Genomic DNA, 21870 nt, shown 5'->3' with positions numbered 1-21870 from the left:
ATTATCAAGGCTCTTGTGTAAGTTAGCCATTTGTGTCCTTCTGCTAGACTATAGGCTCCATATTTGTGGGCTGACATGACGGCCACAAGGTGACTGACTGTAAATGGTAAATGCCACCCATGTAGTAGTGTCATAAACACACTTGTTCTCTCATTCCGTCAACAAACATTTATTGAGAGCCCCATGCATGCTGGGCATGAACAGTGTAACAATGCCATTTACAGTCACCTGCGGCTGTCATGTCAGCCCACTAGTAACAGGCCACTTTGTAGAATCTGTCTATCTCGGATCTCTGGAACAGTTCTCAGACAACTTAGTTTTGGCTACAAAAGGCTCAGGACAATTAAAACACAAGGGACAGAAGTGTCCTCGCAAAGCCAGTGCCCTTTTGAGGAGATGTAGAACTGAAGATTGGGCTCATAGGAGGCAAGAGAACCGAGGCTAAACACTGATATCTGGAGACAACGAGGCTGGTTAGAGATCCGCTCTCGGTCAGTAGGGAGTGGGCCTTGGGCACGTTGCTTGCTGTCTCCCAGCATCAGGATCCCCATCCTTAAAGTGCCCATAGTTTAGCATAGCAGTTCTGCTTTAGTGAAGGCGATATTACAGGGACCGTATTTACCCTCCAACCAGACACAATTATAAACCTGCGCACAACGCACGTGGCGGTAGTTTTCAGACGTCAGATGCTCTTGACACAGTGCTGTGGTCCTGAGCAAGGGAGAGGAATGATGTGAGCCAGCTGAGCACCCTAGTACAGTGCAGTGAGAGGGTCCAGGGCCGATTCCGGCAGTCCCTCAGAGTTGGAGAGATGCAGGTAAAGTTATACAGATGCCCAGGAAGCTGTAGGGTCAAGAAGGGGAGACCTACAAAAGAAAGAAAGGAGGGAAATAGTGACTGACCCAGAGGGGGATAGTGACTGACCCAGATGGTATTGTCATACATGTGAATGGGGGATCAGTGCCAGTGGATAGATTAAAGAAGATAGAGGTGTGTGTAGGCAGTAGAGACAGGGATGTTATAAACAGGATCGAAATTGGGCTGCTGGAGAAGGAAAATGACAATGTCTGAGATACAATGACCATAATTATCTCTGCAGGAGCCTGTGTTTCAAGGGTTCTTTTCTCATTTGCACGAATGTACGTGTTCATGCAAAACCCCCACCACATCCTGCCACCCCAACACACACACACACACACACACACACACACACACACTGTAAAATTAGCAATAGTGTCGGAATGTTGGTCCCTGGGCAAGGCTCTGATTTGCTATATTGTGCATCAGAAGGAGGTAACGGAAAGCCTAGTTCTATACCAAGAAGGAAAATTACCAAGTTCTTGCATAAGAGACTGCAAAGGAGCCAGCTGCCTTATCCTGGGTTTAGGTGGGATTTCATTTTGCCACTTACTAGTTGGGTAACTCTTGAGGAGTTCCTTCATCTTTACAATGGGAACTACAGCACTTCCTCAGTTAAGGCTGGCTAGGGCACATTTGATATAATTAGAGAACCACTACTTCAACTTCCTGATGAACAATATAATCACTGTTTTTGTGGGTTTACAGAAATCCAGGGATTGGACTACAACTATTCCACATGGAGCTGCATTTAATCTTCGTAACAATTCAGTCAGACAGTCATACCCTCAATTGACCAATGAGAGAAATATGGCTCAAGAGGTTCAGCAAAGCACCGAGGAGGGTCACCCGGCTCCCTCAGTGGAAATGAGTGGAGTTAACCGGGGAATGTTAAATCCTCTTATCCAGAGGCCGGAACTGGTTGTCTCCCTCCGTGGGTGCGCACATGCTCTAGGGTTGAGAGTCAGGATTCGAGAATGGGAGCGAGAGGACAGCCCGGCAGACACGAGTATGTAAGCGTGCACACATGGTTTGGGGAGATATGAAATAGAAAACGAAAATGACAGATTTACGTTGTGCAATATACTAACTTCCTGAGCAAAAGTGCTTTTCAACTGGAGAAGACAGGAAGAAAGACTGGCTTGGAATGAAACGAACTCTTTTCTGGGGCAAAGTGTAGTCCTGCTTGTGAGAGGTTTTGGTTCTGTGGTATGTCAAAGACCTTGCCTTCTAGCCCTTAATCCTGTTTTTTCTCATGGCTCTGACTTCCTCCTGAGAATGACTATCCTGTCCTCTCCTGAGGGTGCTTGGGGAGAGGTCAGTAGCTGTGGGCTCTACAGTTTTCCTTAAAAGAGAGAAGCTCTTAGGAAAAGTTTTCTTAAAAGAGAAAAGCGGAGAGCAGCCCTACCGGCCATGTGAAAACCCGAGCAGATGCAGGGGGACTGTGGAGTAGAATCCCTAGTTTGGGTTAAAAACAAAACCAACCCAACCAAAACAGCCTGTATTTTCGGCAGAGCAGCCCCAGTATGAGAAGACAGGGGCTGTTGCTGATGAGTATCTTTGAACGCTGGAGAGTTCTCAGAAACAAACGTGTCTGTGTATTTCTACAGCGTCTGGATTTATGGACTAACAGTAAAGTCATAAGGGATGGCGGCTTCGTTGGCAGCAATTTGCCAGATAATCCCACTTTCCTTGATAGCTAGGACTGAGACAATCACAGGTTCTTTTATTCCAACCTTAATTGCTAATATTTACTCTCAGATCACGTTCCGCATCACACGATAAATGTCTATTTTTGTAAGTATATATGTATGTATGCATGCATGCATGCATGCATGCATATTACATCATTACAGAGAGGCTACAAAGGGTTAAAGAGGCAAGGCATTTCAAAGAACTCCTAGCGGTCAGAGCTGGGAAACTGATAGAAATGTGAGGGAGTCCTGTTGGGCGTTGGCCAGGTACCAAACCCAGCCGCACAAGAGGCTGGAGGAGCTGCTGGCTGTTGGTAATAGTCGGGCTGAAGGACCCAAGTGGAGCTGCAGCAGTGAGGTGAGAAGGACAGACCTGGTCTGGACAGATGGCCAGCTGAGCAGATGGATGGTCAGCAGGTTCAGATGGGTGAGCAGATAGATAGACAGACAACAGTTCCAGTAAGCGGCATCAGCAGTGGGGACCCAATGAAGCTGAAGGCCCTGGCACAGTTGGGAGTTCTCTGCCTGTCCATCCCTTGACCACATAGAAGGCGGTCAGATGACGGTCGCCATCACAGTGTCAGAAGTCCATCTCTTTATGGGGTCCAGGAGAGGGGGTTATATCCTTCCTAGGTCTAGCGTGTCTGGTAAGTTCTTGGTCCTGGTTTTTCTACTATGATTTTAATATGCCCATGTGGCCCCAGAGTCTCAATTGACATGAGAAATTTATAGGACCACACCCTTTGTACTCTCAGGAATAGGTCATTTTTTGGTCTGTGCTGTGAAGGTGGTGTTTGACAGATGATGCCGTTCACATGTCCACCCAGATGCAGAGTCATCCTGCTTCCTCAAAATGGATTCAAAAGCTGCCTGTAATGGAATCTCTCAAGGCAAGATGCAGCCTAAAGAAACAACTATTTCACATGATACAGGAGTAACTTAAGGCAGTGCACACTCCAATCCTAATAAGAAGCTGAACTACAGGAACTGAGGGAGGCCAATGTCATTCCTAAAAGTTCTAGGCCTCCATTTTGGTCATATGAGTAGGTCAGCATGGAGCATAGATCTTGAGAAAGATGTGCTGGGAAGTGAAAGAGAAAGGCATTTCATAATAGCAGCCGCAATGACCCCATTGCTCTTCAGAGGCCGATCTCTTAAGAGAGGAAGCTTTATAACGTATAAACGATGTGCAGTCATTGGACTATCTTTAATGACAATGTCAGTTCACTCACTTGTCCCACAAACACTCACTAATGCCTAACTCATGTCAGCAACAGCTGGAGGCACTGGGGACACCCCACACCTTTCATAGAGATAATGTCTGATCAGAGGGTCAGGGTACAGTTCAGTGGAAAGGCATAAGGGCCTGGGTTTGATTCTCAGCCCTGCAAAACAAAGCAAAAGAAAACAACAACTTCTTCCCCACGCACTCGTTTGAATGGAGGGAACAGATCACCAACAAATAAATACATACACAGTAGCAGCAGATGATGAGATACAGGAAGGTCTTACTTAGTAGGGGTTGGGGATTGGTATAGACGTCCCCTTCAGGGCTGAGCACTCAGAACTTATTCTTAGCACTTTGACTGATTTGCATCTCTGCATTGACTGCTGTCCACTGCAGAGAGGCTTCTGGCTGAGGTTGGGGGTAGCATTAATCTATGGGTATAAGCATAAGTATTTAGAAGACAGTTTGACAACATGTTGTATAGCAATAACAACTGTAGTTGGTTCCTCTCCAGGCCTGGGAGGTCGCAGCCTTCATTTGACTGACAGTTTCCTTTGATATATAAAAACTTTTTAATTTCATGAGATCCTGTTTGTTGATTATTGGCCTTATTTCCTGAGTGATCAAAGTCCTGTCAAAAAAGTCCTTACCTATGCCTATATTTATAAGTGTGCTCTCTAATTTTTTCTTTAGTAGTTTCATGTTGGTTTGTTTTTCAAGATTTCTTTTTTTTTCTTTATTCATGTGCATATATGTTTGTGTAGGTGCTTGTATGCATGTATATGCAGAGGCCAGAAGAGGACAGCCTGGTCTTTCTATATCATTCTCTGCCCATTTCTTTGAAGCAGGGTCTCTCCCTGAATCTGGGGCTTTTGTTTTCTTGTCTAAGCTGAAAGCCAGCAAACCCTAGGGTTCCCCTATCACATGGGTTCTGCAATTTGAACTCTGGTCCCCATGATTGTGGAGCAGGTGCTATTAAGCTCTGGGCCTTTTCTCCAGCCCCTTGCTTGTTTGAGACTGTCTTGCTGTGTAGCCTGGGCTGACTTCAAACTCATGGCAATCTTTCTGTCTCGGATTCTGGAGTGCTAGGATTCCAACATTTTCTAAGAAATCTTATATTCATGCCCACCTGCTCTGCCCCATGTCTTTGGGGATTTGGGCTGGGCATGGGTCTGGACCAGAGGTCCCTCCAAGTATCCTCCCATGCTTTGCTTAGCTTCCTCTTCCAGAGTGGTATCTGAAATAGTTAAAGCCGATTTTTAAGTACTTGACACGTTGTTTGGCTTTTTGTTTGTTTTATTTTGTTTTTCGAGACAGGGTTTCTCTGTGTAGCTCTTGCTGTCCTGGAACTCACTCAGTAGACCAGGCTGGCCTCGAACTCACAAAGATCCACCTGCCTCTGCCTCCCAAGTGCTGGAATTAAAGGTGTGGGCCACCACTGCCAGACTTTGTTGTTATTCTTTTGTCTCGGCACTATTAGATAAGATCTGTCATCCCCATTTATAGATACAGAATCTGGGAGCTCTGAGAAGTTAGTCTGTTCACAGGTGCTAGTCGAAAGCTGAGTCCAAATTAGTTAAGTTTATGTCTTCAGAATCACTGTACTGTGCTGTTCCCTTCCCTCCTAAGGCCCACGTGTGAATGGATGAAGGAATGTGTTATGAATGATAAAAAACTGATCTGATTCTGATATCTAGGCAATTAGATAGCCAGAGTCTGGGAACCCCACTGACCTATTGCAGAAAGCAAGCATAGATTGAAACCCTTGACCACCGAGAGAACAGAATTGGAAAGAGTGGAAAGAGTAAAGTATCAGAGTACAGTCATTAATCACAATTATATTTAGTGTGTGTGTGTGTGTGTGTGTGTGTGTGTGTGTGTGTGTGTGTGTGTGAATACACATGCCGTAATGCATATGAGGAAGTCAGGGATCAGTGTTCTTCTTCTACCATCTGGATACCAGGGATCAAAGTCAGTCATCGTATTTGAAGGTAGCAGCCTTTACCTGCTGAGCATCTCACCTGCCTGACTACAGCCATTTGTAAGAAATAATATTGAGGGTGTGGAGTTTGTGAAGAGTGCAGAGAAAGCCTGCCCACGTCAGCTTTGGGAACATTGTGGAGGGCCACTATGTCTGTGTTTTGTTTTTGTTTTTGTTTTTAAGCTCATGGTGCCTTTGAATGGCCAAGAAGAATGCCTCAGGGCTGTCTTTACGAGTCCTGGTCTGCAGCAAGAAGGGAAGGCCATAGGAAGAGTGTCTAGATACTGATGGAGTTCTGTTGACTACAATTTATTCTGGGAAATAATTGAAGTTCTATACACATTTCTCACCTGTGACCCTGTATGATCATATTGAATGATTCTGAAACACTTCCTGATTCTGCTTTGCCAGACACCTTCTCCAGGCCCCCATGGGAGTTCCTGGTATGAGGCTGTGGGTGTAAGAATCACCTCAAGGTTCTGGAGAGGTTAATGGTTAAGAGCACTTGCTTTTGTAGAGGACCAGGGTTCAGTTCTCAGCATCCACACAGTGGGTCACACTCATCTGTAACTCCAGTTCTAGAGGACCAAGCTTCCTCTTCTGGCCCCCATGGTCAATAAGAATACATTCAGCACACTAATTTACATGTAGGCAAAACACTCGTACACATAAAATAAAAATAAAAGGAAAGAAAAAGAGTCACCTTAAGAAATAATCCAACTCTAGGCTCTGGGAATCTGCAGATATCTGCTGCTGCTGCTGCTGCTGCTGCTGCTGCTGCTGTTTCTGGGAGCTTCGAGGGGCATACTCTGAGGGACAGTTGGGGCAAGAATCAGAGACCAGTGGAGATGGGCCCCTCTGGTGCAACTGAATCTGAGAACTGAGGGAGTGCCCTCTGAGGGGCATTTACCTTAGTAAGGGACTCTGGTGCTATGACCTCTGTCACCGCTGTGTCCAAGAGGAAACTGTTCTGTGCCACGTGTTGAGGAAGAATACCCAGGGCCATCGCCACAGGTACAGGATGGATGAACTACAGTAGAGGAGAGAGATGGGGTTCAAGTCCCTACACAGCAAAGCCAAACGTGAACTCACAGCCAAGGGGCAGGAAGGGGTCAGTGGATGGAAAATTTCTAAGAGGAAACATCAGGGATATGGGGAATTCTGGCAAGCCTAAAAGGATGCTTGCTGAAGACAGGCCAGGGTATCCCCATGTCACAGTCACGTGGTTGATTTTTCTCTCCCTTGTTCTCAGGACGCAGGAGGAGCTTGATGGGCATAGGCCCAGAGCGGGGAGCAGTGTGGGGAAGTGATACAAACCCCATACAGGCCCAACCAAAATGACAAAGGCAGCCAGCCAGATCCTGAGCCTTCAAAGAATGGGATAGCATGGTCTCTCCAGATCTTCCGCAGGAGACTTGGGGACAGCTTGGAAACTTTTTCTGTCACCAGCTCATTTGCAGGCTATGACTCCGGCCAGAGGATGGCAGTCCTCTGGCTGTTTACAGTCCCTAGAGGCCACAGCAGCGAGCATGTGATTAATTTTCCTTTCCTTTGTGAAGGAATTTCCAGCAGTCCCCATGGGCTGTGTCCCGGCTGCACAGAGAAGGGACCTGCTGTGCTGTTATATGAGCTCCCTGCCACCCCCAGAGGCCTGCAGCCAGCAGAGTCCTTACTCACCACAGAGGCATGTGGCTGTAAATGTGGGCCCGGCCTGTGGGGAGAACATTTCCATTCCTCTTTTTAAAACCAGTTGCATGTTTGCAGAGGAACACAGCGATGAAGAGGTTCTTAACTGACACCACGTAGCTAAGCTGACTAGCTTGTCTCTCCCCCCTCCCCCCTCCCCCCACGTATAACGTCTAGTCGCCAGGTCATTCCCGTGGCTTAGAATTAGGTCCACGGCATGCATAGAGGCCTGACAGTCACGGATGGAAGGGGCGGCGACCTGGGTTTCCTTCAGTGTCAGATGCACCTGGAGCTTGTTAGTTCCCCAAAGAGCTGCAGGGCCAGGGCCCTGGCACTTCTTTCCTTTAGGGTCTGTGGCCCATCAGTTGTAGTCTAGGGGGCAGTCCACAGGAGGCTCCTCCTTTTCTGTGAGCCACAGGGCAAAGCGCCCCCATTTCCAGCACACCCTATCATCTCGGCCTGGTTACAGTATCATATTAGGAACAGGGAGGGAAAGAGGCCCTTGGCTCATGTCACCTCCTTTAAAGGAAATAAGCTTATGGTCAGACTGAGCCGTTCCTGTCCCTTGTGTAGGAGGCCAAGCTATCATCCCCCATGTTCTCATAGTTTTCCGTATCCAGGCAACGGCTCAGGAAACAGGCCCCGGCTGGCCGTCCTGCAGGACTGGCCGGAGGAGGCAGTCTTCCTTCAGTTCCCAGTCAAAGGTCTCGGGAGCCGCATCTGTTTACATCTCTCCCCAACTCAACCTCACTGTGAAATGTCTGAGATTATCTTCCAAGGCTCTGACAAAACACAGTCTTTACATGTAGTCTCTCATGCACTCGCACACAGACACAGACAGACAGACAGACAGACAGACACACACACACACACACACTGATGCATGCACACAAACACACACATGCAACAAGTTTTCTTTTACATGCCCCCCCCCCCCAATAAAACCATCAGAATTTTATGTCAAGAAAGTAAATCTTAGGAAGCGGGACTCAAGCTTTTTAAAAGACAGAATTAAGTTTAGAGTTTGTAATTGGCTGCTTTTACTTTTCTTCATTCCTGCCCAGTCATCTGAGACTGCCCCCTCCTTGGGAAGGAGACCCAGCAGGCTGAGTCAGAACAGGTCATGAATCATTGAGCAGCCTACAAAGATGAACAGATGGGCTTTGCCCGTACTCAAGCCTGTTCTTCCCAGTTAGCCACCAGTCCCATTGTCTGCTACTGTCCTGTGGAACGTCACTGTATTTTATGGTTCTAGTACGGACTTCATCTTTGCCCCTACACTGTGTGTGAATGAGTTTTGATCTGTGACATTATAGAGCAATAATTTGGAAGGCAGAAACCCTGCCTTTCATGAAGTTTCCAAAACAATTCTAGGAGATTTTAAACACACACACACACACACACACACACACACACACACACACACACACACATCAAAAGTGGTAAAGTAAGAAAGGAAATATTTAATAGATAGTAGTCTCCTAAATAGACGTGTATAGGACACATTGTATGTGTAAGCCTCGCCTGTGATATTATTCACTTCTTTCCATTTGTTTGCAATAATACAATGGCTCAGGGAATGGAGGGACTAAGGCAAGGCCTTAGAGGGAGCTAGAACACAACACTTGGGGTTACAACAGCAACTGTTCTCCACCTGGTGACTTGGTCCTCCAGGACACTAGGTAATGCATCTGGTGGTCACAGCTAAAGGGACTGTCCTGGGCATCAAGTGGGTGGAGGCCAGTGGTTCTGCTGCATGTCTGACAAAGTGCAGGGTAGCCCCACAACAGGGATGTTCTCAGGTTCAAATGTCATTAGTGGTGAGGTCTGGGATGCTGGCTGACCCCTCATCAGGCCTTTTCCTGATGGCCTTTTCTCACATGGCCTGGGCATGGCACCCTGTCCTGTTCTCAGATTTCTTTACTGCTGATAAGAGGCTCAGGTTGTTCTGGCTCTGGCTGGCTTTACCAAAAACAAATCAGTACATGTTCAAGTGTGTGATGTCATTTATTATCTTAATCATAGAACTACACCATGAATCACAGACTGTGAAGGATAACGTTTGTTTCCCGCCTTGCCAGATAAACACCATGTTTAGACAAAGCCAGACAGATTTTCTATAAAAGAAGGAAAAGCACACTTTTTTTGTGTGTGTGTGTATGTGATTGTATGGTGTGAGTTCCTGTGGTGTGTGTGTGTGTGTGTGTGTGTGTATGGTGTAAGTGCATGTGATGTGTGTGTGAGTACCTGTGATGTGTGTATGTGTATGTGTATGTGTGTGTGTGAGAGAGAGAGCCTGTAGTGTGTGTGTGTGTGTGTGTGTGTGTGTGTGTATGTGTATGTGTGTGTGTGAGAGAGAGAGCCTGTAGTGTGTGTGTGTGTGTGTGTGTGTGTGTGTGTGTGTGTGTGTGTGTGCACATGCCACTGTACAGAGTGGAAGTCAGAGGACAACCCGTGAGAGTCAGTTCTCACTTTTCACCTCATTAAGGGAGGGTCTTTCTTGTTTCTTCTTCCATCTCTATGTACTGTAGGCTGGCCAGCTCACAAGCTCCTGTCCATGCCTCCCACCTCCAGGCAGGAGTGCTGGAATTACAGATGTGGGCTAGTACATCTGGCTCTTAACACTGAATTCAGGTCCCCAGGCTTCCACAACACACAAGTACTCTCAAACATTGAGTCAGCTCCCCAGCCCTCCCAGGTGACTTTCAAGCATGCTATTTTTACTATATTGATCTTTTTAAACTTGTAATTTTAATTTTTTGTGTATGTGTGTGTGATCATGTGTATGGATGGACATGTGTGAGGAGGTCAAAGGTCAACCTTGGGTGTCACTTCCCAGGAGCCAGCTACAATTGTTTTTGAAATAAGTTCTCTCTCTCACTGGCGCCTAGGCTACCTGATTAGGCTAGGCTGGCTGGCCATCAGGCCCCAGGGACGGCCCCCCCCCTCCACCCCCCATCATCCACCATCTCCCCCTTTCCAGCAGTGAGATTACAGTTGTGCACCTCCACAAGAAGCTTTTTACATGGGTGCAGAGACTAAACCCAAGTCCTTGTGCATTTGCAGCAAACATTTTATCGACCCCAGCCCCCCATTTCATTATTCTTAAAATATCAATTAACCAACCCCATAGCTGATTGTGGTATTTAAAATCCATGCATGAATCAAAACTCCCCCTGGGTGTCTGTAGGGGCTGTGGAAGTGTGGTGGAGATAGTAGGGCCCTCATCTCGTGCTGTGGGGTAACTGTTTTGTCTGGGGGAGGTGGAGTGAGGTGTGTAACTCTGTCTTCATCGTGTTAGAGAAATCCAGCCCAAGTAAGGTGAAAACAATGCTCCAAGTATACTAATTTTGTTTTAATATGCTAACGTTCATTAAGGTACTATACAAAGTTCCCATCCGTTCTCAGCAGTGTCTGGTAGACCTGACTGCTGTATGGATCTACAAAGAGTGAAAAGCTCACTCATGCTTCTGGGGGCCAATGACTTTCTATTGCTGGCTAGGGTCTGCCTTGTGCTATATCACAAGAGATGAGAAAATGAGATGGTTCTCATATGCAGAGAGTTGTGTGTACATACGGCTACATATCAGAACATGTACTCTTCCAAGAAACCATGGCCAAATAGTCCAGATTCCTAGGCAAACTGTGAAACTACCATGATGTTCTGGTCTTCTGCAATAGAATCTACTATTCCCAGAGTAAAACAGCTCAATACCTGAAGTCACTGAGGTATGTGGTGAGCCACAGATCCTACGGGCTGAGGTCTGGGAGCATGGATGTACATATGGCACTTCAAAAATATATGTGCCTACACCAACACCAAGACTTCAAAAGATGATATATCCATACTCAGCCTTCACTTCCTATTTTTTTTTTCTGGTGGTGCAAGAGATTGAACCCAAGGCCTTGAGCATGATAGGCAAGAGCCATATTCCAAACCTGCTTCCTGATTTTTAAAGAAAATGTAATACATTCTAAGATGAAACAGTTTTCTACAAGATGAAATTTTCTGATTTTTACTTATGCCTAAAAGAACACTTTACCTAGAGTTACATGAAAATAATCAACCAGTCTCTCCACATGCGCTGTTGTTGGGGATGTTTTTGGAGGCAGGGTGTTACTATGTAGTCCCGGCTAGCCTTGGACCCTTGATTCCCCCTGTCTCTGTCTTCTGGGTGCTCAGATTATAAATGTGTACTGCCATGCTTGGCTTATCCTGATATACATAAACATACACATATAACATACATACATTCATTAAAACATAATATACTCATACATATACACACATACATATGTATATACATGTGCATAGACACGCATGTTGGTACAAGCCAGTAATGTCAGCACTCAGGATGCAGAAGTAGAAGGAATTTGAGTTTGTGACCAGCCTAGCCTAGGCTACATAGTGAGTTCAAGTACATCCTGAGTTACTTAGTAAACCCCTGTGTCTTAGTTTCTTTTCTATTGCTGTGACAAAACACCATGACCAAGGCAACTTAACAAAATAAAACATTAATTGGGCTTACAGTTTCAGGGCTGAATGATGGTGGAGCAGAGGCATGCCAGCAGGAGCTGCCGAGAGATCACATCTTGATCCACAGCAAGAGGCTGAGAACAGTGCACACTACAATTCTTTTGAAACCTCAAAGCTCGGCCCCAGTGACATAACTCCTCCAGCAAGGCCACGCCCCTTCATCCTTTCCAAACAGTTCCACCAGCTGGGGGCCAAGTATCCAAACAGATATGCCTATAGGGACCATTCAAACTACACACCCTGTCTCCAGAACAAAACAGAATGAACAGAACTATGAATCTCTTTTGGCCTGGAGATGCAGCTCAGTAGTTGGGTGCTTTAGCACCATGTAAGGTCCTGAGTAGCACCACAAGCACAAAAGTCATGCCCGCCCCCCCCATCAGTTAGGGCTCAGCGCTTAGTTTTCTGTTTTAATGCTAGTGATACTCTGTTCTCTAACATTGCTTCCTATTAATAGGAGTCACTGTAAACATCGGCGAGCTGTAAGTAACCAGACATCATTCCTCCTATTTCTCTATCCCCTTTTGCAGTCTGCACATTGAAATGAAAGCCCCCAGGCTCCATGCCTCTCTAATTCCTCCTCCACCCACATTTCAGGTAACATCCTCCAAGTCAGAGATAATTTTCCATGGGTTACTTTTCCTTTTAAACATTTTAATATTAACCCCTTGTGTTCTATTAAAAAAAAACTTTCAAAAACAGGCCTTAATTATATAAAATTTTCAGATATTCATTCGCAGTACCTGTAGACTTACTCATTCTTCCCACCAGTCCACAAAGACCTTTTAAGTGTCTGCCATGTTCCAGACAATGGGTTGAGCAGAACAGAAGCAACCAGTGTGCCCAGGGAGCATATGCTAGAGACCGGCCCACCGTGTGCTCTTCTGCCCATCGGTCCTTGTGCCCAGGGAGCAGAGGAGGGAGTGGCAGAGACCAGACACAGAGAGCAGAGAGTACATCTTCATGTGGATGCTGTGGCAGAGGGTATGGGCTAGCGAGTCAGCCCCATCTGTAAGACTAGCCCCAGCAGCCGAGTATTAAAGTAGCACTTCGAGAAGGGTGACTTGGGGAAATACTGCCCAGTGGGTAGTGTCTGGGTCCTTTTAAGTCCCCGTTAGAGAGGACTGCTTTCCTTGACTACTGAGTCTTTCTTACATCTCTCTCTTTCTGAAGTCTGGGGGCCTCTACTCAATGGATCCCTCACTCATGATAGAATTTTGTGGACATGGTTAGTCTGACTCTCAGATGAGTCCTGGTCATGGAGAAGTAACATATGTTCTGTTCACTACGAAATACTGTGGCCCACATTCATTTTGCGGTGATTTTAATGAGATGTTAGGGTCAAAGCCTGGGCCCTGGCAACCCTAACAAGTTAGGCTCAACTACCCATCCCCAGGAAGCCAATTAAAGAGAGACCTAGCCGGGCGGTGGTGGCGCACGCCTTTAATCCCAGCACTCGGGAGGCAGAGGCAGTTGAACTTCTGTGAGTTTGAGGCCAGCCTGGTCTACAGAGAGAGTTCCAGGACAGCCAGGGCTACACAGAGAAACCCTGTTTCGAAAAACCAAAAAAAAAAAAAAAAAGAAAGAAAGAAAGGAAAGAGAGAGAGAGAGAAAGAGAGAGAGAGAGAGAGAGAGAGAGAGAGAGAGAGAGAGAGAGAGAGAGAGAGAGAGAGAGAGAGAGCTCAAAGGCAGGGAAAGGTTTATTCAGTGTGGACACACCGGGGAGAGCAACAAGTAAAGAGGTAAACTGCCCCCCAAGTCCGTCTTTGGGGTCCTGATATGTGGTTTATGTTTAACGGGGTAATGGGTACACAGAATTGAGTAGTCCTGATCAAGGTGTGGTCCCACCCATCAATGACCCATCATCACTAGTCCTCCTAAGTTCCTCTTCTGGCTGGTACAACATTTTAACCTCTTCTGTCTCCTTGGGGAATACTAGTTTCTTGGGGACCACTGTTTCAATAGTCTGACAGCCAAAGGGAGGGGCATGCGTCTCTCTTCAAAGTGTCTGCCTTCCTGCCAGGGCAGTTCCCGGGATGGATGGGTGTGAGGGCAGGGAGTGTCCCAGGGTCTGTGGATGCATGTCCCACTTAGGCTGTTGTGTCTTCTCGTCTCCCTGCAGATTAATTGGCACAGCCAGTGTCTCCCTGAAGGACCTGGTCGGGGACCAGAACAGATCCTCGCCCTACAAGCAGATCTCCCTGCTGAACGAAAAGGGACAAGACACTGGGGTGAGCGCTCTGCTTTTGTGGAAAGGCAAAATAAGATGGTTAAGTCAACCTCATTTAGGAAAGACTTTCGTCTGACAATCGGCTCACTATACAAAATACTGGAAGTCTGATTTCATGATAAATGGGTCCATTTGTCAATGATATGGGCCTTACTCTCTTCAGTGTTCAGTCACAGAGCCAGCAAATTTGAGATTTGATTTGATTCGATAGAATTCTGTATGGTAAGCTGGACCCCTCTTGATATAGCTCAGTGCTGTCCATGTGAATGTTGGCATTTGGGTGGTGGCCGTTAGCTTTGGGTAGCTTTGAGGACATACCAGACATACAGAAGGTTTTTATTATTATTATTACCTTCTGTGTTACAATGGTAATATCATGGTAACTGTCACCACATCGGTTGATGAATATTTTCTGATCCCAGCCCCTCTATATAAGTATGTGTTATCTAACATAAAACCGGAATTCAAAGCTGGGTGTGGCGGCTCACACCTTTAATCCCAGCAATCAGTTTCAGTCTGATCTACATAGTAAATTCCAGGCCAGCCAGGGATACACAAAGAGATACCGTGTTAAAAAAAAAAAAAAAAAAAAAGATTCAAGTGTGTTTTGCTCAAGTAACTCAGAATTAGATGTCATGTCCCTACTAAGAAGTCTTCAGAAGCTCAGCCCATGACTTCTAACTCCTTCATTTTCCAACCAACTTGCTTTGCTTGTAAATCAATCTGAGCCAAATTTTTATAGTACAGACATCACTGTAAGCCTTGTCACAGGCTCTTGGATGCAGGGGAGAGGATGCCAGTGTGGCTGCACTGATCTCTGAGGCTATCAGCTTGCCATGAGTCAGGATGCTAATCACAACATGTGCATTCAGAATGCCCTCTGCCGTCTGACTACCCAAAACTTGGCCGACAGAAATGATGCCAAGGCGAGACGGGACGTCTGTGCTCTTTTCGGATTGCTGGTGTTTATAAAGCATGGAAGGAAGCTCATGGACTGTCCCACACAGCAGAACCATGAGATGAACACCGCCCCTAGGATGCCCTCATCCCACGAGATTCCTAAGTGTCCCTAGGAACACTGGGGCAACTGGGACCGCGGCATGTAAAACAGCAATCTGAGGATGAGTCACCATGGGCTCCACTGGGCTTTAAAAGTACAATTTCTCATGTTAAATTTGAGCTCCAGGGTGCCGGCACATGGCCTTCATGTTGAGCCTTGGTCTGTGGAATAAGTAGCCACAGATGCTGTTCTTGTGACTGCTGGCTTGCTATGGGACTGTGGACAGGCCTATTGACTAATCTGTTCAGTGTCCCCAGGCCAGTCTCAGGCACCAAATGTGCTGATCCGTGAGAAAACATTCACTGATGAATAGAGAAGAAAAACCAGGATCAATACAGACATGTGTCTGTACATGCATACGTGAGAGTCACTGGCCAAAGCAAACCCGAAAAAGAAGGAAGAGAGGCCCACTTAGATTTGGACTTCAGAGAAATGATGAATCATTTTTAACACTGATATGTCCTAAATATTAGAATATCTTATTCTTTATTTTATCTTCTTTAAATTTTTGTTTTATTTGTTTTTGTTGTTGTTTTTCAAGACAGGGTTTCTCTGTATAACCACCTTGGCTGTCCTGGAACTCACTTTGTAGACCAGGCTGGCCTCAAACTAAAAACATTTTTTTTTACCTTTATTTTTATTTTATGTGAAGGAGTGTTTTGCCTGTATGTATGTCTGTGCACCAGGTGCACACAGTGACCACAGAGGCCAGAAGGAAGTGTCAGATCACCTGAGGCTGGACTTACAGAGCTGCCATGTGGGTGCTGGGAATCAAACCCCAGTCCTCTGCAAGAGTAGCTGGTGCTCTTAACCACTGAGCCATCTCTCCAGTCCCTGTATTTTATCTTCTAACCTGGTGTGTGTGTGTGTGTGTGTGTGTGTGTGTGTGTGTGTGTGTTGGGGTAGTAGATGTGAGGTGAGAATCCTCATTTGCAAAAGACTTCCTTAATTTTAAAGTTTGTCTTTCCTCACTTTGGGTATCAACATGCCTTTCTTTTATGAAATGATTGTGGTAGCCAATGGGCATATGTTTGCTGGAATGAAAGTTGTCAACTCTTCTTCAAGGTTGAGGATGTCGTTCAGGGTCAGAATATTTACATAGCACGTGTGAGGCCCTGGTTCCCCTCCGTGGTACTGAAGAGAAAGAGGCAATAGTTTTTTGTTTTTTGTTTTTTTTTCCCAGCAAACTGTTTTGAAGTCTTGTAGGTCCGTGAAATGTAGAGACATAAGCTTTGCCTTGATGCCCTTTTGTTTGATTCCTGGGTATCTTTCGATTACAGTTAACACAGGAGGGGTGGCAATTATGTTATCTTTATGATTTGTGCATTTCTCTTTAATCAGACTTGGTTTCCCCTTTCATTCTATCTTATGACTATGCTATTATATACCATTTTGTTAATTACTTAAAAATCTTTCCTGGAGAGAAATATAAAAATAAGCCTCAGTAATTAGTATTCATGAGCAACAAATGAAGTAATCATTCTATAAGCATCTCTGTTGATATTTCTATGAGCAGAGGCCCATCTCCACTAGCTAGCTACAAGTTCACACAAGCTTGTTACAGTTTTACTTCAGTCAGTGAGGTTGCCCTTGGCAACCTGTGACAAAGCTGCTTCTTTCTCTCTCTGCTCTGGCTCCCCTGGGGGAAGACAGGCACAGTCCAATGTGACATCACCCTCCCCGCCTTTCCAGTCTCACTTTCTTGCCCAGCTCTTCCAGCTCTTACCCCTATGAACTGTTCATACTGAGTCTGTGATATTCTTTTCCCTGCCCTGATTCTCTGTGCAATGGATTCTTTCTACCCAGGCCACCATTGACCTGGTGATCGGCTATAACCCACCTTCTGCTCCACATCCGAATGACCCGAGCGGGACCAGTGTGCCAGGCATGGGTGGTAAGTTGACCTTCCTGATGACCCAAGGAGAATCTGCCAAAGCACACAGAGTCTTTTAAGAAACTGCCTTTGCAGTGCCCATCGCACCCTGCCCACCAGACAGATGCAATGGTTTACAAAATGCCCTTCCGGTAGGTAGAGCGGATGCTGAAATAGCTCCCAGGGCGAGCACTCTCCCAGCCTCATCCAGTACGCGGACGGCAGCACCGTTATGGTGTTGTTTCAGCTTTGTGATTTGCACTGGACACAGTGTCTCAGGTTGTGAGGTTCACCAGCGGCTTCTCTGTTCCCCTTCCTGTGTCACAGCTCCCAAAGGTGTGACTGCTGGGATGTGTTCTCAGCCACCGGCCCCTGGATCCTCTTTCCTCCCCCAAACACCCTCTCTGTCCTCTGAGTCGTTTCCTTCCGCACAAGCTGCTTGGAGTCATTTTGTCAGCAGATGTCACTCTAGACAGGGGCAGCCTGGGGCCTCTGGGAAGGGCTCTAAGCCTCAGGTAGAAGGAAGGTCTAGAAGACGATCCAGTCTTTCACAAAGCTGAGTTTGACTTCCCTTGATGTTTTCTGTGGGATGACAGTGGTGCTGAAAATGAGTGTTGTCCCAGTGAAACAGGAAGGCTTTCAGAACAAGCTGTGTATTAAACTTCCTAAGGTGGAGGGAGATTTTGTCTCCTTAGATTGTCCAGAGGAGTCCAAACTACTCCGTGCACAAGTACGGTTTCCCCAGAGTGGGTCTCTCTGCTTCCTTAGAAATGAGTGACCCTCACAGGGAAGAAAGTACCCCCCATAACCCACACCCCCTCGCACCCCTCCCCCCAAAGGCTCCCTTTACCGAGGCTGTTTCTCAGTACTTGGCATGATGTCGTCTGTAGAAGCCTGGTGTCTGGTAGCACTGTAGACTGGAGAGTCTACCCAGGCCCAGGCGGCTGCCTCCCTGCAGCACATGGCAGACACTGGGCAAGCACGCGCCAGGTCTCCTATAGAGGCTCCCACAATCCTGATCGGCCTGATGGGCTGGACTACAGCGGAGATGAATCAGCCCTGGGGTTCCCTGACGTGGGGTTTTAAAGACCATGGCCATGCACTGTACTGCAAAAGAGCAGGCTGTGTAAGAGCAAGGGACAGTGCAAGTGTGATACGACAAGGCGAAATTTCTTGATTTAGGAAAAAGGACAAGACTCTTTAGTCTGAAAGTATTCTTTGTCATACGACATGGTTCCTCACCGAGGCTGGGTCAGGGGTGGCGTTCAGAATGCTGCCCTCAGACTCAGGATGAAAGACACTTCTTTGAGGAGGTACAAAAAGGGAAGGAAGACAGAAGGAGGGAAAAGGAGTGTGTGTGTGTGTAGGTGTGTGTGTGTAGGTGTATGTGTGTAGGTGTGTGTGTGTGTGTAGGTGTGTGTGTGTGTAGGTGTGTGTGTGTAGGTGTATGTGTGTAGGTGTGTGTGTGTGTGTAGGTGTGTGTGTATCAGAGTGGGGGGCTATGGAAAATAAGACCACAACCGTTGGTCTTACTGTTACACACCTTAATGGCATACACAGGGCATCTGGCCTAGAATTATTGCACCTTACCCCTCTTAACTTATATAGATATTTTCAAATTTTCTGTAATTTTAGCTTGTTATCTTTTTTTGAATACAAAAGAACTATCTGCTTATTAAAATGCAAGCATCACAGAAAAGACCTCATAAGGCACAGGAAAGAAAAAAATCTCCTTCTCCTGAGATACATCTGCCAGCAGCCATTGACAGTGATGAGGGCAGTGAAAGGCATCGACTCCCACAGCGGCTGCTACACAGCAACGTGAAATCTTAGTATAACACAAAGGTAAGGTGGTCAGAGAATGCCCTTGGCAAGCTGAAGAAACTAGTCATTACCGTGGACGGAAGAATCGAACGCTGCAGGAGTTCCCTTTGAAGGAATGCTTTTGATGAGCCTTTATGTCAAAATGATGGAAGATTCAGAGCTGCATGCATTGGTGATTGATTGACAGTATGTTGTATCAAAGATATCCCCTTCACTGACTGCCTTTGAAGCTGGTCCTGTAGCAGAAAGATGGGCTGAGCCAGTCTATAGACTTGGCAGCCTGGAAACTTGTTACCATGGCAACTTGTTCACCTTCTGCCAGTCAGCTTGGCTGGAGTGTATATTTCTGTTACCAGAATGAACTATTTTTAAAACCTCACATCTATTTTTAAAGAGCCATCTGTTAAATGTATACTTTGCCCAACTAAAGAAAAGCGAAACTTCATTCATAGCCCGACTCCAGTATTTTAAATTTATATCATTTCATGAATAACAAAGTGTTTTTGCTTGGAGCTAAATTTGATCTACTTCAGAAAAACAGTTACTGTTACCTGTACACGTTGCTCGCAGAGATGATGAGAAGGGCAGTGTTTGGCCACAAGGAGCTCACAGTCAGTAGAAAGAAAAGATACAAACTGAGTAACAACAGCCCAGCAAATGTGATACATTCTTCTCCAAAAAGGAGCCAAACAGGGGCGGGAGCACTGGTGTGGTGGTTAAAGAGCACTGTCTGCTCTTCCAGGGACAGGGGTTCAATTCCCAGCACCCACAGGCAGGCTCTCAGTGATCTGTAACTCCAGTTCCAGGGGATCCAATGTCCTCCTCTGGCCTTCTCAAGCTCTGCAATGAACACGGTGCACAGATGTATACACACGCCAAACACCCAAATACATAAAATAGAATGAAAAGAGTTTAAAGGAGCCAAACAAATTAGTGCATGTTTACCCAGTCACCTTATGCCAATAGGCCTATGAGGTGGTGTACCCACGCTGTGCTAGCAAAGACAGATGTGTTCCTCACTGTTTGCTAAGTACTTTTCTTCAGTACTCGTGTGTGTGTGTGTGTGTGTGTGTGTGTGTGTGTACTATGTCAGAAGTTTCTTGGGGCACACTTAGTGCTATTTATTTGAGAGTTGGGATGGAAGGATTAGGAATATCTTACAGTAGCACACAGTTATAAACTTCTAACCACAACAAAGAAAAACAACAAAGAAAAGAAACCCAGAAATATTGTAATTAAACATCCTGCTGCTATGGTACCCTTTTGTGTTTCTAAGCTTCCTTTTTTTATGTTCCATATTATATTTTTTCTTAGTATAATTCTGTCTAAAGATTTATTTATTTATGTGTTTTATGTATATGAATGCTTCATGTACATCTGCAGGCCAGAAGAAGGAGTTGGATCTCATTATAGATCTTGTGAGCTACCATGTGGTTGCTGGGAACTGAACTCAGGACCTCTAGAGAGCAGCAATCAGTGCTTGTAACCTCTGAGCCATCTCTCCAGTCCCTCTGTATTATATTTTGACCTTACTCTGAAGATACTGTTCTGGTTTACAATGACCTTTGTTTCAAGATCATAGGATTCTACTTTGACCAGTACAGACATCCAGCCAGACTTCATTATAAGAAACCAGATTACTATCATAGGCAAAGAAGGCCAACATGGTGGCAATAGGAAAATGGTAAATATTGGCTGAAGGGGTGGAGAGGAAGAGACTGTCTAGAAAAGCCTTTTTTATTGGGAACAGAAAGGATTAAGTGGGTGCTTAGGCAGAAAGAATGAGTGGTGTGAGAGCCTGGAGAAGAGGTCTGTGTGCCCTAGCATGAAGGTCGAGGTGACTGGGCAAGTGCTGTTCCTCAGTGCCATCCCTAGGCAGCCCTGGGACCTCCTGCCAGGCTCTCCCTCCCTAGCAGTGTGAGGGCAGCGGGTGGCCCACAGATGTGGTAACATCTGTGCTGTCTTCTGCTGGGTGGGGAAAGGGCATGAGGAGGGTGCCTGGAAGGAGCAGAGCAGTTGGCACCCATGGGCAAAGAGGCAGTCGGGATGCCAGAGGCTGGCTAATGTGATTGTAGTGTAAGGTGTCTGTCTGCACACTGCCGGCTTTCTGTGGTGGAGAAGAACTGTCCCTGTTACCAGGATTGCGTAGAGTGGCAGTCTTCAAAAAAATACTACTGTTAAGTGTCCGGAAAGAAGATGATTCATTTTAGGAACTGGGAAGACTCGTGTGATTGAGTTGCTGGTGCTGTGATGGGGGACCAGTCCTGAGTATTAATGGAAACATCCCTGGTAGAATAAGGGTTACCTAAAGAGCTGCTAGCATTTGGGAAGGGCTCGGGTGATCAAAGCTTACGAGGATTTGACCAAGTAACACTGTCTGTCATTGTTAGGAAGCAGGGTGGCATTTGTACAGGGACACAGCTAGACAGGGACACTAAGACTCTGAGCTGCAATGAGTCAGCAGATCTGATTCTGAACATTGGTGCGTTCTCAGGTGGTCAATCTCTCTGATCCTCTAATAACTTGCACCATCGGGAGACTGGATTAAACGGCACATAGCGTCTCTAACTAGTAAGCTCTATTTGTTGTTGTTTTAAGGCAGGGTCCCCCTGTAGCCCAGACTGGTCTGGAACCCACTATGTAGTTGAAGGCAATTTTAACCAGCAAGAGGAGGTGAGATCTATTTAAATGTAGTAGTTGGTCTGAAGTTGGGAGTCGTGGTTATTTCCGGAGAGAACACACATGTTAGTAGGATGGTTGATTTATAGTTGAAAAAAATGGAGATTTTGCATCCAGGCTCTGTTATCTCAATGAAATAAGCAGGATCGTTAATGGGAAATGAAGCTTTCCAGGTAAAAATAACTGCTGGGTGTTGGAGGCTGGGAGTGTAGCTTGGTGG

The 21870-nt window shown here is 46.1% G+C and overlaps 1 protein-coding gene and 1 long non-coding RNA gene across 3 annotated transcripts in view; one reads left to right on the top strand and one right to left on the bottom strand.

The window, feature by feature from the left end:
• Myof (myoferlin) overlaps positions 1–21870 on the top strand; it is a 150443-nt gene that overhangs the window by 35332 nt on the left and 93241 nt on the right. For both annotated transcript variants that reach the window (XM_042263045.2, XM_042263039.2), the window contains exons 4-5: positions 14107–14215; positions 17081–17168. In XM_042263045.2, the coding sequence (XP_042118979.2) occupies positions 14107–14215; positions 17081–17168 (197 nt within the window). The remainder of the gene's footprint in view (positions 1–14106; positions 14216–17080; positions 17169–21870) is intronic.
• On the bottom strand, positions 736–7568 carry LOC121823569 (uncharacterized). The gene is made up of 3 exons (XR_013048326.1): positions 7439–7568; positions 6672–6791; positions 736–866 (listed from the first exon to the last, which is right to left on the bottom strand). It is a non-coding gene; the product is annotated as an uncharacterized LOC121823569 (long non-coding RNA).

This window comes from Peromyscus maniculatus, chromosome 1, assembly GCF_049852395.1.
Source record: "Peromyscus maniculatus bairdii isolate BWxNUB_F1_BW_parent chromosome 1, HU_Pman_BW_mat_3.1, whole genome shotgun sequence".
Lineage (NCBI taxonomy): Eukaryota > Metazoa > Chordata > Mammalia > Rodentia > Cricetidae > Peromyscus > Peromyscus maniculatus.
This window is presented reverse-complemented; position numbering and strand designations above follow the sequence as displayed.